This window comes from Apium graveolens, chromosome 4 (genome assembly GCF_009905375.1).
Source record: "Apium graveolens cultivar Ventura chromosome 4, ASM990537v1, whole genome shotgun sequence".
NCBI lineage: Eukaryota > Viridiplantae > Streptophyta > Magnoliopsida > Apiales > Apiaceae > Apium > Apium graveolens.
In genome coordinates, this window is record NC_133650.1 from 265,262,778 (window position 1) to 265,280,723 (window position 17,946).

General features: G+C 34.0%; 1 protein-coding gene and 1 long non-coding RNA gene across 12 annotated transcripts; one reads left to right on the forward strand and one right to left on the reverse strand.

Moving 5' to 3' along the window:
* Positions 1 to 699: 699 nt before the first annotated feature.
* LOC141720923 (uncharacterized) lies at positions 700 to 17,444 on the reverse strand. Of its 11 annotated transcripts, XR_012574594.1 has the most exons (7): positions 17,230 to 17,437; positions 16,077 to 16,474; positions 14,995 to 15,298; positions 9,027 to 9,159; positions 3,049 to 3,100; positions 1,222 to 1,313; positions 700 to 1,015 (listed from the first exon to the last, which is right to left on the reverse strand). It is a non-coding gene; the product is annotated as an uncharacterized LOC141720923 (long non-coding RNA). The 11 variants fall into 11 exon arrangements; XR_012574593.1 differs by lacking the exon at positions 3,049 to 3,100 and having other exon boundaries at positions 17,230 to 17,435; XR_012574596.1 differs by lacking the exon at positions 1,222 to 1,313 and having other exon boundaries at positions 701 to 1,015; positions 17,230 to 17,434.
* On the forward strand, positions 1,361 to 2,302 carry LOC141720922 (peroxisomal membrane protein 11-4). The gene has a single exon (XM_074523620.1). It carries the CDS (start codon positions 1,478 to 1,480, stop codon positions 2,147 to 2,149), a length of 672 nt encoding a protein of 223 aa, XP_074379721.1. The 5' UTR covers positions 1,361 to 1,477; the 3' UTR covers positions 2,150 to 2,302.
* Positions 17,445 to 17,946: the final 502 nt, after the last annotated feature.

Sequence of the window (17,946 nt, forward strand, 5' to 3'; positions counted from 1 at the left end):
TTTTATATTATACTAACTTACGGCACTTGCGATACACATGTATGATTAATATTATATATATATATAAAAATTTAATAAAAAATTATATAAATAATTAAATATTAAATAATAATTATATAATTGTAAATTTCATTATGTATTATTTCAAGTTTAATTCAAATAGTATATGATTGAAGATTTTTTTCATAAATAATAATATAATTGTTTGTTGTTGGTGAGATTCGAACCTAAACACATTTATGTATCTTCTTCTTTTTTTTATCGTAGGTACCCCGCAGCCGCTACCCTTCGGGTGCGAACTGGGTAAACCCTACGGGCTATCGCAATAGCTTGTGGAGTGTATTTTTTTAGTATTTGGATTTAACGACTCTGATTATTTGATGAAGAAGATCCGATAGTCGTGATTAAAAGGGATAACCAAAATGAGGGGTTAATCAAACTACAAATTATACCCTATTCCGATTAATATAGTATAATATCAAATAGTATAAACTAGTGTCAAAATTACACCATTCAACAAAAAACACTTTATTTGGATATACTAGGACATAAATGAGATATGCGGGTAATAAATTTATTTTTATCAACAAAATTAATGTATAATAAAAATTATGAATTACGTTAAATTGGTGAAAAAATTACATCAAATATATATTTAACACCAAATTTAAGATCAAACTACTCATTTGACGTAACTTTTACATTATTATAGTGTCGCTATCAAATGGTGCTATAAAGAGTTGTAACATAACCACATAAACCAATGATAAATTAGAATTACATATCGACCTTAAATCTTCACTAACAAAGAATAATGGGCAATGAAGATCAAAGCACGGGCAAAAGAACAATCCCGAACACAAAGGATGTAGCTAGTGTTAAACAATCTGAGAAATGGATGGCTCCGCATAAATTATTTCCGGTCAATTACGACTCCTATTCAGGTGAGAGACCGAGGCGTTCATATCCCGTATGTGAAAGGCGCCGCCTGAAAAAGGATAATCGAATTCTAGTCCTGTTGTCAATATAAAACATGCTCGATAATCAATATACTCGGTGAATCGTTTTCATGAACAAATTCGATAAATAAGTTCGTGAACAATCAAAGTGAATAACAAATTACTGTATATACGACAGACCAGCTCCTAGTATATTTGATTAACTCTAAACCTAAAACTATTGGCATAGATTTAATTCAATAATTCATATGTTAACGTGTACCTACTAGAGCGTCCTCGGAAATAAAAGCTCAAAGAGATAACGAAACAAGCTACAATAATTCCAAAAATATTTTGTCACTAGTCCTTTAGTCCCTGCATTTCATATCCAACCATATATTAGTGTATGTTTCATATAATTTTATCCCATTGCACACCAATCTGTGGCTATGCTTCATGTTAACATTACCATATACACTACAATTTAACACAATTCCACAGTTAACCAATTCATTACACATCTCTTAGACTAGTGAATTATGAATGACACAGTTGATAAGCTTGTAGTATTCTTAGCAAAGAGAGATGGTATTGACAAGCTTGTAAAAACATTTCAATATGTTTCCAAGCTTGTTAACTATCAAGTTGAAATCTCAAACCCAAATGTTGCCTTGAGGGCTAAAAAATGGGAAGTTGCATCTGGCTTGAGCCGGAAAGCCTTTCGTACTGGTCGATTTCTCACGGGGTTCAATGCAATACGACGGGCTCCAGGCTCAAGCAAGACATTCCAGTTACTAGCTGTGCTGGCCAATGCTGGAGAGATGGTCTACTTCTTTTTCGACCATTTTCTTTGGCTGTCAAGAATCGAAGTGTTGGATCCAAAATTAGCACGAAGAATGAGCTTCATTTCTGCATTTGGTGAGTCTTTTGGCTATATCTTTTTCATTATATCTGACCTTATTCTCATACGAGAAGGTGTTAGAAAACAAAGAAAGGTTGTGATGGAGAAACCATCAGACAGCGACGAAGAAGTGAGAAGATTGAGAGTGGATAGAACGATGAGACTGATGGGGGTAGCAGCCAACGTGGCAGACCTGATCATTGCAATTGCGGATATCGAACCAAATCCATTCTGCAACCATGCAATTACGCTTGGGATTAGTGGTTTAGTCTCTGCATGGGCTGGTTGGTATAGAAATTGGCCTTCTTGATTACAGCTAAGAACTATTGGATTCTATATCTTGTTATATAGTTCGACTCAGTATTACTTTATTATATATAACTTCGTTGTAAGACAGTTACTAAACTCATAAAGAACTATACTGTGAACATAAGGGATAATGGGAGTGTTCATTCCTTGTGGCTGTGTTTCAACATTGAACTGATCATTAATTTTGAAAACATAAAAATTAGGTTTAATGATGTTTATATTCATCAGTTCATCTGATTCTGAATTAATGAAAATGTATCTTTTTTATATTTGGACCAAAAAAAATGATGTAAAACATGCGGTCCAATAATAAAAAGATACGTTTTCAGAGGTACCGGTTTTGAATTAGAGGTTGATGGGTATTTTGGTTAATCCTAAAAATTAGCATGCATAACACTTAGTTAACTATTTCAGGTTAATTAGTCATCCTTTGAGCGAGATGTATCGCTAAGTGGTTAAGGGTTTATAGATCGGGGATACCGCAGTATAGCTGTTTTTCTAGCAAGGTCAGGTTTACTAGTCGAATAACAGGAACGGGAAACTCTTCTTATCAATTTTTTCTGATGATACTAATAATTTCAAATAAAACTTGAAACTGCATATCAGTTCAACTTGTTTCAGCAAGAATATCAAACCTACAATTAGAAATAAAAATGCAATAAAAATGTCACAGCCTATAGGTAATTAAAGACTTTAACTCTATTTTAAACAATCAAATGCCTGTTGGTCTTTACTCCAAGGCTGGACAAATAATTCTTATCCGATAGTATCAACTGACATATTAGTGTAAGGTGCACGCACGTTCAGTCTCCTCAACCCTTACCTTAGATCAATACATTTTTTTTAAAGTCTTAAACATCTATTGACTAAATGGACAGTTAGCCAAAGAAATATGAATACCTTATCTGCATCATGGGGAACATGCATCTGTATCAAGAGGTCATGAAGTTGTCTGAAATAGACCAGGATAAAACGGAAGTGTCATTTGATATATTAACACTAAAAAGCAGTTTTAATCTTTTCATTCAGGCTCGATCCTTAAGATCTGGAAATATTTTCAACTTGTCAATTATTTCCAAACTCTTATAATAACCTTTTCAACGACTAAGTCATTTCTTTATGTTTTAAATAAGGGAGATGAGGTAACTTACATTAATATTGGAGTCTAAATTAGAGTTTGAAGTTTCCAGAATCTTAACATCATCACTAGCAGTTTTATCTTCTCTGCTGTCACATTTAGAGGCTACATAATAGCTCACAGTAGTGGACTTTTTAACTTCAAGTTTCTTCCCGTCATATACTGTAGATTTATGGTGTACATATTAGGTGTGAACTAGAGGAGAGAAATATCAATATATTTGACTTGTGTATATTCTTGATTCTTAGGACTTTAGCACTTAGGACTTGAGTTCTGTATTCCTCTTTTAAGGAGTTGTACAACTATGTGTGTTGTAATCTGCCTATTAACAGGTAGTTCATATGATAGAATCAAATATCAATTTCTCTGAACATTCACATGGCATCAGAGCCTCTCTGATTCAGAACCCTTTTCTCTTCTTTTTTTCTCCCTGTTCTTCTCACGCATCCTTCATCATGGCTGCCGAAAAACAAAGCCTAACTTCAGATGCATCTTCTCATAATTCCACCCTCTCTAATCCACTTATATCTGCGGGTATATCCTCTCACCGTGTTGAGGCTGTTTCTGTTGTTAACAACCACAAATTCAATGCCCATAACTAAATCCAATGGTCTCAATTTGTGATGATGTTCATTGGTGGAAAAGGAAAAGAAGAATATCTTACAGGGGAAATTGACACTCCAAAATCAACTGATTCAAATTATAAAACATGGAAAGCGGATAATCACATGAAAAAATCATGGCTGATTAGTTCGATGAACAATGATATTGGAGAAAATTTTCTTCTTTATTCAACAACCAAGGAACTTTGGGATGCTGTTAAGGATTCATATTCAAGTTTTGATAACACAGCAGAACTATTTGAAATTGAAGCTGCTCTTTACGATCTCCGTCAAGAAGATACATCAGTCACACAATATTTCAACACTCTTACTCCGTACTGGCAACAATTAGATTTGTTCGAAACCTATTCTTGGAAGTGTGCAGAAGATACCACTTTATACCGAAGTATTATGGAGAAAAAGAGAACTTTCAAGTTTCTTCATGGCCTCGGTAAGGATCTCGATCCAATTAGGAGTAGAATCATGAGTACCAAGCCTCTTCCTAAAGTCAAAGAAGCATTCTCAGAGGTTCGACAAGAAGAAAGTCGAAAGAAAGTCATGATGGGCCCCTCAATTTTTCATTCTCATCAAGAGTCCTCTGCCCTAGCTGCCCGAGGTCAATTTCAAGGTGCAAATCAAGAGCATCGACAACAAAAGGGACGCCCATGGTATGATCATTGTCGTAAGCCTGGACATTTCAAAGAAACATGCTGGAGACTCCATGGAAAGCCTGTTGATCGGAAGTCAAAGTCGTGGAAAGACAAGGAGAGACATGGCCACGTTGCTGCCACTTCAATATCACCGCTGAAGGAAAAATTATGGATCAGACTCATCACCATTCAATAAAGCACAACTAGAGGCACTTCAGAAAATCCTAAGTCAGTCACACATAACCTCACCTGCGAATACTGCTATGAACGGTAATCATCCAGTAGCTTTATTTGTCAATAAAAAGGCTAACACCTGGATTCTTGATCCGGGAGCCTCGGATCATATGACAGGAAATGCAAATATTTTTTCTGAATTTCAATATGAAACTGGTCCCGAGCATCATTCAGTGAAAATAGCAGACGGCACATCCTCAAAGGTTGAGGGTTCAGGTTCCGTGAAACTAAATAAGAACCTAACTCTCGATTATGTTCTTTATGTGCCTAAATTAAATTGTAATTTACTATCTATCAGTAAATTTACTCGTGATCTAAATTGTGAGACTAAGTTTTATCCAAATCTTTGTGTGTTTCAGGATTTGGATTCGGGAGAGATGATTGGCAGTGCTAAAATGTGTTCTGGACTCTATATCCTACAAGATGATATCTCAACTGCAGTCAAGTCTCAGAAATTCAGTTTGTTTTCTTTAAATAATCAGCCAGTTTCTGATAAAGATACTGATATTATGCTATGGCACTATCGTCTTGGTCATCCAATTTTTTTGTATTTGTCAAAGATGTTTCCTTCTTTGTTCATCAATAAAAATCCAAACACTTTTTCTTGTGAAGTTTGTTAGTTTGTGAAACATACTCGAAATCACTATTCAAGATCACCATATAAATCCTCCAGACCATTTACATTTATTCATAGTGATGTGTGGGGACTAGAGGTGTAAACGAGCCAAACTGTTCGTGAGCTACTCGAGTTCGGCTCGTAAAAAATTCAAATTCGGATTGAAAATAATCGAGCCGAGCTCGAGCTCGAGCTTTTCGAATTTTTAACCGAGCCGAGCTCGAGCTTCAAATTATTCGGCTCGTGGTTCGCGAGCCTTATCGAGCCTCTATTATTTTTAATTATCAATATATTTTTACGTAAATATTTAATATTTTTATATATTATTTATTAATTATCGAGTCGAACTCGAGTCGAACCGATCACATTTCGAATTTTTGTTAATATTTAGTGAATTATTCGAGCTTTCGAGCCGAACTCGAGCCTACCGAACTTTTTACGAGCCGAGCTTCGAACTTGAAAATAAAGGCTCGGGCGAGCTCGAGCTCGCCCGCCAAGCTCGGGCGAGCTCGAGCCCGAACTATTTTAATCAAGCCGAGCCTAACAGTATTCGGCTCGGCTCGGCTCGGCTCGATTACACCCCTAGTGGGGGCCCTCGCGTATAAACACTATAACCGGACAAAAATGGTTTGTATCTTTTAGTGATGATCATACAAAACTAACTTGGGTGTTTCTTATGAAAAGTAAATCTGAAGTAAGTGAAATATTTAAAAAATTTCACTCAATGATTCAAACTCAATTTCATACAAAAATTCAGATCCTCGAGACGGATAATGCCAAAGATTATTTCAATTTTAATCTTTCTTCATACCTCACTCAAGAAGGTATCATTCACTTGAGCTCGTGTGTTGATACTCCTCAACAAAATGGGATTGTTGAACGAAAAAATAGGCATCTTTTAGAGGTTGCTCGTTCACTTATATTTTCAAACAAAGTTCCGAAATATTTTTGGGGGGAGGTTGTCCTTACAACTACTTATCTTATCAATGGACTACCTTCCAGGGTACTCAATTTTCAAACTTATTGTCATAAAGTTTCGAAATCATTCCCAGACACGAGGTTCATTAATCTTCTTGATCCGAAGATCTTTGGTTGCACGGCTTTCGAGCACGACCATTCTCAAAATCGAAGTAAGCTAGACCCTAAATCTGTCAAATGTATATTTTTAGGTTATTCTTCTCATCAAAAGGGTTATATATGTTATTCTCCATTCACTCGAAAAATATATAAATCTATGGATGTCACTTTTTTTGAAAAACTTGCTTATTACAATTCTGAGATTCAGGGGGAGAATGTAAGTGAATCTCATATTTGGGACAATATTTCATGTATAAAAACCAATTCCAACTCTCAAGTCACTGATAATCAAGTTTCTTTGCAAATAACTGAAAATCCTCCAATCCCTTCTTTATCTTTGACTCGTACTCTTAATCGAGAACCGGAAAATAAAGAAACTCTTGTCTATAGAAGAAGAAATAAATCTGGTAAAGTTATAGAGCACAAAACACATTTGGAGGACCACCGTGAATCAGAACCGGATGCTCATCTTCACTCTCCAGAAACTCATTCAGGTTTGATTAATTCTAACGATAGTGATATTCCTCATAATGATTTAGATCTGTCTATTGCATTGAGAAAGGGAGTTTGTGCATGTACTGAACATCCTATTGTAAATTTTCCGTCATATAAGAAGTTGTCACCATCATATCAGGCATTTGTCTCGAGTATTGATAATGTACAGATTCCTAAAACAATCCAAGAGGCATTTTGACAGATCCTCAATGGAAAAAAGCAGTGGAAGATGAAATTGCCGCTTTGCTGAAAAATGGTACATGGAACATCACAGATTTTCCAGCTAGAAAAAAGTCTATAGGTTGTAAATGGGTCTTTAGTGTTAAACATAAAGTACATGGAAGCATTGAGAGGTATAAAGCTCGCCTTGTTGCTAAAGGTTTCACTCAGTCCTATGGAATTGATTATCAAGAAACTTTCGCACCAGTTGCTAAACTTAACACTATAAGAGTGTTATTATCTATTGCTCCAAACAAAGATTGGCCCTTATATCAACTTGATGTGTAAAATACTTTTCTGAATGGTGATCTTGAAGAGGATATTTATATGGACATTCCACCAGGTTTTCAAAACTCTTCAAATCGAAGTAAAGTTTGCAAACTTAATAAATTTTTGTATGGTCTTAAACAGTCACCACGAACATGGTTTGGAAAATTTACAAAGTCGATTATTCAGAATGGATATACTCAATGTCAAACAGACCACACTTTGTAAAATTCTCATCTGACAAAAGAACTATCCTGATCGTTTATGTGGATGACATAATATTGACGGGTGATTACAAAGAAGAATTGGAAAGTTTGAAAAAAAAATTGTCCAAGGCATTTGAGATAAAAGATCTCGAAAATCTTAAATATTTTCTAGGCATGGAAATTGCACGATCAAAATATGGCATCTTTGTTTCACAACACAAGTATGTTCTGGACTTAATAAAGGAAACAGAAATGCTAGGATGCAAACCAGCGTCAACTCCAATGGACTCCAACAAAAAGCTCAGTTCAGGATCTGGAAGAAAACCGGTTGACAAAGGGAGATATCAAAGGTTAGTAGGACACCTCATTTACCTATCTCATACCAGACCATACCAAACCAGATATTGGTTTCGCAGTAAGCGTCATGAACAATCCTACTGACGAACACATGGAAGCTGTTACAAGAATTTTAAGATACCTCAAATTGAATCCGGGGAAAGGTCTTTTATTCAAGAAAAATGATAATCGAGGGATCAGAGTCTACACGGATGCAAACTGGGCAGGAGATGTAACAGATAGAAGAAGTACTTCAGGATATTGTTCCTATGTCTGGGGTAATCTAGTAACACGGAGAAGTAAAAAACAAGCAGTAGTCTCCAGAAGTTCAGCTGAAGCAGAACTTAGAGCTCTTGCTCTAGGCATTTGTGAAAAAAATTGGCTGAAAAGATTGCTCGGTGAACTAAGACTTTGTGCAATCAAGCCCATAGAAATGCTCTGTCACAATCAAGCTGCCATAAATATTGCCAAAAATCCCGTTCATCACGATAGAACAAAACACATCGAGATAGACAAACACTTCATCACGGTGAAGATCGAAAATGCAACTATCCAAACTATCTATACTCCATCAAGACTTCAAACAGCTGATGTTCTTACCAAAACTCTTCCGAGGACTGTTTTCAATGAGTTAATATGCAAGCTTGGAATGTTTGATATACATAACCCAGCTTGAGGGGGAGTGTAGATTTATGGTGTACATATTAGGTGTGAACTAGAGGAGAGAAATGTCAATATATTTGACTTGTGTATATTCTTGATTCTTAGGATTTTAGTTCTTAGGACTTTAGCACATAGGAATTTAGTTCTGTATCCTGATTTAAGGAGTTGTACAACTATCTATGTGTTGTAATCTGCCAATTAATAGGTAGTTCATATGATAGAATCAAATATCAATTTCTCTGAGCATTCACATATATGATGGTCAAATTTAGAAAAAAAAAATAACAAACAGCACTAATAAAGAATAATAATAACTTACTAGAAATTTGATTTACAGCATATAGCACTGATTCAGAGCTCACCAGTAGTATTTACCTTAAAAGGTCTAGTTACTATGCTTCCCTCCACCCAGCTACTAACTTCACCACACTGGATAAATCTATTCTTGATGCAATCCCACAAGAATGGTGATCAGTTTATCTTGTATTATTGAAGACATTCTGCAGATCTTGTTCAAAGTCAAATTTTTAGCTCATATCAAGCAGAGGTGCAGATGCTGCCAAACAATATACATTTACGATATACCGGCTTCATATACAATTTAATCAAATTAGGCTAAAACTACTTAACTAGACCACTCATTACAACTAGGGCAGCTACAAGAGAAAAACATTTTACAGACTAGCAACAATATATTGGGTTATTTTTATAATTCAGAGTGAGTAGTGACAAGCATAAAGCCAAATGCTTCAGAATACAGATAAATACAATCTCTTCAAACAGTGAAAAATAAAAAGAAAACAGGCTAGTATTATCACCTTCAGCATGTCAAATATAACATTTAAATTCTGTGAGATACACCTGATAAAGCATGCCTGCTTCAGATTCAAATAAACATATTCTCTTCAAATTAAAACCAATATATACACACATATCCATTATCCACAAAATTGACAAATGTACCTACAACATGTCCTGCCAAATTCTAGTCAATATTTAGAATTTACTAACAACATACGACAACTATATTTCATATAAGTTAATTTATTACAAGATAAGGCAAACATCATCAAGTTAATTTCTTCTATTTGATAAGAATTAGACAGAGTTTGCATCAGGTACTAATCCTATTGTCCGCGAAATTTTCTGGTCAGGCATAAGCAAGGCAACAATATTAAGAATGTCATGAAACCAACCAAGTGTTTTCCTAGAAAGTCACATTCAATCATCATTCCTATATATAGTGACAAGTGGTGGGCGCTTTCACAATATCTGTGGGGGGCAATACAAAACAAGCAAAATTATAATGGAGCTTCAAAGGCCTTAACATTTTCATGTCGCAACATACTATTCACTGTATAGTGGTGCTATCTAAACCAGAGAGCAGAAAACCACTTAGATTCTTAGAAAATGCTTAAAACACCGTCTCTCCTCTTCAGGAAATTGGGTTGTCAACCCCACCCCACCTCCCCCCACCCCCGGACCATTTCATATCTCATGTTGAATATGACAAAAGTAAGATGAACAAAAACTTTATAGCTGGTACTTTGCTGGAAAAGAATAACAACAATGTGATATTCTTATTCATGCAGGAGTATCTGCATGTTAAAACAAAATCACAAGGAATGAGAACTAGCTCCAAACAAACAAGACACAAAAAAATTATATTACCTGATTACATTGATGCATAGCTTGAGTCATTAGAAACATGAGAATACTGCAGATATCATAATATACTTGTGTATCCACTTAAGTGTTACAACCCAAAGTTATTTCAGATGGACCTTTATAAGATAGATGCAAATATACCCCCGGACTCTACTACCATAAAACTATCTAATTTTTTTTATAAAAGTGCCCTAAAATTCATGATGCAAGAAATAAACAACTGCAATCACATACTGCATGAATAATGAAGCATTCTTTATTTTAATTAAATATTAATTTGGAAAGATATATTAAATATTACATGCTTATGACAGTGTATCTAACTTTCTCCGTTAATTATACAAGCAACAGAAATAATGTCAACATATATGGTATAAATTTACATTAATGACCTAAAGGATAAAAGAAAAATTATAATTATTAAATGCACATATAAGTTGTCATACTCCGTGTGCAAAATTTGGAATAATGTCAAAATATATGGTAAAATATTTACATTAATGACCTAAGCAATAAAAGTAAAAAAAATATAATCATTAATTAGTGGTGTGAACAATTGTGTATATAAATGCTCATTTGCAATAGGGAACATGCATAAAACAATTTCATAAAATTCTTGAAATATTTATAAGATGAGGAGAGTATTCTCTATAACATTGGTATGTATCCTACTAATCACCCTCCAGTACTCTCTATCAACATCCGCAGCAACAATAACAACAACAGGTAATCTATATAGTTTTCTTCATTACATGCTATACAACTTAAAGTAACTGTATCATCACACAATCAGCCACATATATATTCAGTCTCCCATGGAATTATACAAGTGAAAACGGAGAAATATCTCAGATAAAGTAATTGTACTGTCACCATATACTTGAAAATTGAAATGAAAGCGGAGAATGTATTTGACATCAACTTATACTGAACAATGTTATATACTCACTCCAGTCTTTCTGAAAATCGAATTCTCGAGTAACAATCTTCAACTATCGACCTCGTAAACTTGCATGTTTGTTATTAACTTCATTGTATGTATGCATTTAATATGAAATAAGAGCTACTTGCTATCATAATCTTTTTACAATGCAAATTATATGTAAATTCTGTACGAAATTATTTTTGCAGTAATGGATGGAGCAAAAGTTGCTTGCATTTCGGTAGTGGGGCCATGCATCTCACCAAAGTGTGATTTAGATTGTTGCAAGAAAATCTGCAATAATGACTACAGTGGCTTACATCCCATTGCCTCCTGTCAGCATTTTCTAAAATTTCCCACTCTTGTTTGTATTTGTGTTCATGATTGTCATAGGTCCTAACTACTAAATTGTTAGAACATAAAGTTACCATTCTACTGTCTGGTTTAGTGAATTTTATACATGTGTTTGTGCCAACCTGTAACACAAAATATTCGATCTCATATTTGTGCAAGGTAATATTCCAAACTCTTTAAAGGAAAAAAACAGGAATGTTTTTCATATTTAGGTTATAAACTTCTAGCTGTAAACATTATTACATGTAATTTTAATATGTGCGCAATTATAAAATACAACCAAATATAAAAAACATCTATTATGATTATCCAAGTAAAAATAAAAAAAATCCGACTCATCTCTTTTATACTTGATACTTGATAAACATCTACAGTCAAATCAACAAAACCCATCACTAAAGAAGATACCAAAGTAGAAAATGTATAAAACCAATTTATGCAAGGAGAACTCAAGCACTATTTGTTAATTTTTATTTTAATACATCTTAATTTATTCACAGACAATAACAGATATAATATCAGTACTTATGGGATTAAATTTTCATTTATTACCAAACTTACATAAAATATATATTTGGTTTTTAAAGTTCTTGGATTTTCATTAGAAGCTCATGTAAATTAGTCTTTGCTCAATCATCAATTCATCATAAGAGGAACGAGAATAAGTTACATGCTCTTGATCAAATTGTATGGGAAAATGCCCTGCTTCCAGAGCAGGTTTTAGAGAATGTTTAATGTGCTGTTTAACTGTAAGTGTTAATGTGCACTGATATTTTTTTTTTAAACAAGTCAATTTCATGAGCAATCACTCATCAGTACAAGCATCAAATGAAAAGGCAGACTCCTTTGAAAATTGAAAACATACAATCAGCTAGCAATAGAGAATTTCTGGCCACAGAATGTGCAGCTCGATTTGCACAACGTTTAACAAAGTTTAAGATGACATTATTAAAGCAACCCAATAAAGTCTTGCAATCCTGTACAACCAACCCAAAAAACAAAGCACATAGGAATAGAGTGATGGATTTTACAACTACAACTAAACTATTTGATTTTATAGTAACTGAAGGATAAAATTTGGTCATCAACCAACTGAACAAATACTTCATAACTTGTTAATGGGGTTCATAAAGAATATTTGTTAAAAGAATCCTCTTAATTAACTATTTAGCTAATCCTAATTTTCTTTAAACTCTGGGCTAGGCTACACTAATAATAGCAAATCCTAAATAACAAATATTGTAGTAATAATGTAATAACAATTAAATAAAAAAGAGGCAAATAGTACTACAAAATAAAAGACTCTGCCCCGAAATATATAGACTGAAGCCTAAAGTACTGTTACTGGCTTGTAAATATATAATTTTCATTTCTTCATCAATCATCATCTTCTTCAAATCAAAACCTAGCATAAATAGAAATGGCGATTGAACTATGTGAACCGCAGAAAGAATCAATATAGTAAACAGTTAAACACAAACTTATCTCCAGCAACCTTTTTCACAGTATTAACTCTGTGACTTGCCTTATAATACGTCAGTTTAGAGTTTTTCTGGATTGTCGACTTTGCAAGCTCAGTCTCAGAGGTCTAGAGATACTAAAGAGTAGGTGCCAGGAGTGGATCCAAAAATTAATTTCCGGGGGGACAACAAACATATTTTGTGAATACACCCTTATATTTTTTAATTGTTGGGAGGCACTTTCATATATTTTCAAAAAAATTAATGGTGAAAAAACGTAAAATTTTGTTTTAGGGGGGACACGGGGACTAGATCCTCGAGGTGCAACCATTGCCTCTGCCTGTTCAGCTTTGCAAGATTGCTGAGGAGGAATTGAGAGGCTACGACAGTGCTGACCCTAACAAGCCTTTGCTAATGGCTATTAAGGCCAGATCTATGATGTCTCTCAAAGTACTGTATATATATTCCTGTTTCTTATCAGTATGTCCATATAATTGTTTGATTTTTTTAGCTGTAGTTTTTATGAAGCTGGGTTCATAGGTTAATAAGTATGTGTTTAGTGTGAAATAGTATGCGAAGATGGATATGCATTTGATTACAGGTGGAATCATTAAAAAATGCTGTGTAAACGTTTTGTGTCGAGCAAGGAGACGGGTTAAGTTTTGAGGTAACTCTTCTGAGATGATTTCCATATAATGAAAAAGTATGTTAGCTTGATTATTATGAGGTGTACATGTGGATTTGTATAACTCTTGTTGACTATGACACAAGTGAGATGAAAAAATACTTTATACCCATCACTTTGCCAAAAAAAAACAACGTGATATTCTGATAATCTGATTCGTGCCAAGTTCATTTGCTTATTAACAAAAACACGATAAACAAGAACTTGCTCCAAACAAAGAAGAAAAAAATAAATTGCATGTCCCAATTACAATAATGCTAAGCTTGAGTGTTTGATATTTTACAGGAAGGTGAAATAGGAGAGCCTACAAAAGCAGAAAAGAGAATCAGGGAGAATATATGCTACTAGCAATGTAATTACACAAGAACAAACAATCACTGTTTTTAACCCAATATTGAATGAATGAAGAGATATCTTCATTATAGACACTGAAAACAAATCAGATGTGTCATTAAAGTAGTTATAGATTACATAGAATGTTCTAAGAAAAAAAGGTAAATTAATGGAGGAGTTAGGATTGGGAATGCCAAGAGATAGACACACTTCCGGGTATTTGGTGTATATACACATATTGTTCAACAAGAATGGATATGCATAAACTCACTCAAAAGAATTGCCATTGTGGTTTCTTAAAGAGCAGGTGGTTGCTGTATAATTTGACAAGATACAACCACCACACTCAAGTAGCATCACAGCAATTTTTTATCCAGTAACAAGACCATTTAATAATGTGAAAATGATGGTCTACACATTCCCACCAAGGGACATGGGCATGCTATCTTTGACTACTGAATATAAGGTTACAAAGGTTCTGATCATGAATATTATATTAACAAAAAACTATCAATTTCAATTCTTCTTAAATTACTTGTTACTAACACAAAAATAATTGTACTTCCAAAAACAGCAATTTTTATAATGCAAACAGTTGTCAGTACCGCACAGGTAATTTTCTTATATAGTCTGCATTGGGGCTTCCTTAGTTGTCAACCACAGTAGCCTCTTATAAGAGGAAAGGGTCATCCATAAAGGGTGTACAACTGTACAAGTGGCCGGCTGGCTATGTCTCTGGAACAAATTTCTTCTCAATTACAGATGGGCGATTAATGTTTCTCATTGCATTACTATTTTTTAAGATTTAGAAACTTTTAAGGCATCAATTAGTGCCACAAATTCAGATTGCACAAGCTTTCAGATGTTTAGACTTCTAGCGGAATAAACATCATGCTCATATGTATAAAAACTGCAGCATACCTTGGTTGCACATGTGCAAGCTGTCTGGCCTTTATGACCAAAGTATTGCCACCTTCGTAAATTTCAGAGTAAGGTGACCATGAGGTTGGATCGGAGTCTCACTGTTTCATTAAATATGTGTATCACTTGAATCTGTTTCTAATAACAGCTTCGCCATCACCCACTTATGTGTAAGTAAAAATTGCTGTTAGTAGAGGCTGACCCAACTGATACACATATTCAAGACAGTTTAACTTTGATCCAAATATACTTTGTCTAAAAGCATACATCCACACCCACAAAGAGCTTACCACATCACTATCTCCTGCAATAACAGATGCTTACAATAATTCCTCATCCATGAAGACAAGCCTCTCTCTATATATATAACACATACAAGATTACAATTACAAAACTTCAACAAACTTAACATAACAAATCGAATGTATAATTTCATCTATATTTGAAAAATCAAATTGTACAGCATTTAACAAAAATATTTATTATACTCAAAACGAAAACAGAGAAATATCTTGCATATAGTAACTGTCTTCTCAAATAAGAGCTAGTTACTATCATAATCTTTTTACAATGCAAATTATATTTGAATTTAGTAAAAATATTTGTTGCAGAAACAAGAGGAGGAAAGGTATCTTGCATTTCGTTAGGGGGGCCCAGCTCAGAAAAATGCGAGATAAATTGTTGCAAGCAAATCTGCAACAATAACTACAGAGGCTTACATCCCTCTGGCTGCTGTAAGAGGCTTTTAAATTTTCCCACTCTTATTTGTGTACTATACACGACTGTCATATGTCCCAACTACTATGTTATTATTAAATAAAGTTACAATCCTATTGCCATGTTTAAAAATATGTATAAATTTGTGCAAAGGAAAACATACGAAATATAAAATATTCGAACTAACAATTCTGCAAGATTTTTTGCTTTTCAAAAGAAAGAAAGAACGTGCAGGTTTTTTTATATTTTCAAATTACATATATTATGGTTATGCTAATATGAATCCAATAATCCAACTCGTCTCTCTCATACTTACTATACATCTACAGTCAAATTAACAAAACTCGTCATTAAAGCGGTCTGACCTTTAAGACCAACGTGTGACCATGTCCTAGTAGTTGTACTCCTGTTCAGTCACCATGTGTAATAGAGTCTTGAGATAACGTTTTTCACCTACACTCCCATATATACCTCGACATACCAGATCTGCCTAATATTAGCCCATCCACATTAATTTGATTTCCTCTCACACATATAGTGCATACCTCTGGTTAGGTAGTATCGTGTATCAACGTTTCAGTAAATATGTACATCAATTGGATCTGTTTCTACTAACAGCAATTTCCAGCTTATGTACAAGTAAAAGATGCTGTTAGTAGAGGCCGACCCAACTGATAGACATAGTCAAGACAATTTATCTTTGATCCAATTATACTTGGTCTAAAAGCATCCATCCACAAAAAGCTTACTGCATCACCATCCCCTGCAATGACAGATGCCTAGAATTAGATTAAAATTACAAAAATTAACGAACTTGACATATTAACTTTAAGGTATGATTTCATCATATTTGAAAAATCAAATGTTAAAGCATTTAACAATAAAATTTATCATTATTAATCCTAATTTTTTAATAATTTCAAGTTAGATTTTACTTCTGCTTAACAAAAATTCAAATCATTTAAAAAAATCAACAGTTAGATTCTATTGTTAATAAATTTCTATCTTGTTCAATATTAGATAATTTTCAAATCGACTCTTGAACCAATAAGTTGACATCTGTCAATCTGCGGATAGCAGAATTTATATACATAAAGAGATAGAATGTGGTCTGAAATATGTGTACACGCATCTGCCTCTAATATTAGCCTAACCACTACCACTTGATTTCCCGTCTCATATATAGTGCATACATTTAGTAAAGTTGGATCGGAGCATCAACGTTTCGATGAATATGTGTATAACTTGGATCTGTTTCTACTAACGGCTTCGCAATCGCCCGTTTACGTGTAAGCAAAATTTGATGTTAGTAGAGGCAGATCCAAGTGATAGACATATTCAGGACAGTTTCGCTTTGATCCAACTGTACTTGGTCTAAAAGCGTACATCCACAAAGAGCTTAGCATACAATAAATCTTTATTCATAACACACTTAATACAACTATTGAGATTAAACTCGCAAAATTTAACAACAATTAAGCTTAACGTATCGAATTGAACATAAAATTAGGTGCTTACCATTAGATCGGAACGGGTTAGAATAAGTGTATGACTTGGATCTGTCTGTACAAACAGCTTTAGCAATGGCCTATGTGCTTAGCAAAGGTAATAGCTGTTAGTAGAGGCAGATCCAAGAGATACGCATACTCAGAGCAGATTGGCCTTATAGTCAACTACTATCGCCGAATGAGAAATTGCTAGGTCAGTGCTCTTGCTTTTGTAGTGAAATGATAGAGAACCCTAAAACGCGCTTTCTGTTTTTTTATGCTCCACTTGTTCCCGTGGCCTTCCTTTTTATGCTTCACCTGTTTAGCCCACTGTATTTCAACTTGTCAAAATTGGCCCATAAGTCCATCCCATTTTTACACACTATAAATTTTAAATATATTAAGAAATAGAAGATACAAGGTTCATTTAGGGATGACAAATTAATCCGATCCGACGGATAACGATTCGTATATTTTCCTTATTATTATTATTATTTAAATGTGTAATTATTGAATAATTACGTAAATAAAATATGTGTAAAGCTTCTATTATCTATGTGTTATTTATTTAATAGCTATGTGTGATTTATGGTGTGTCGGGTTGTTCGCGTAATTAATTATTGAGTGTATTGAATTGTTTTCACTTTTAAAGGTGGATTTACTGCACAATTATTTGCATAAATATTTGGAGTGTCTCTAAAATTGTTTTATGATTTTATAATTACAATAATTATTTTTGGGATTTTAT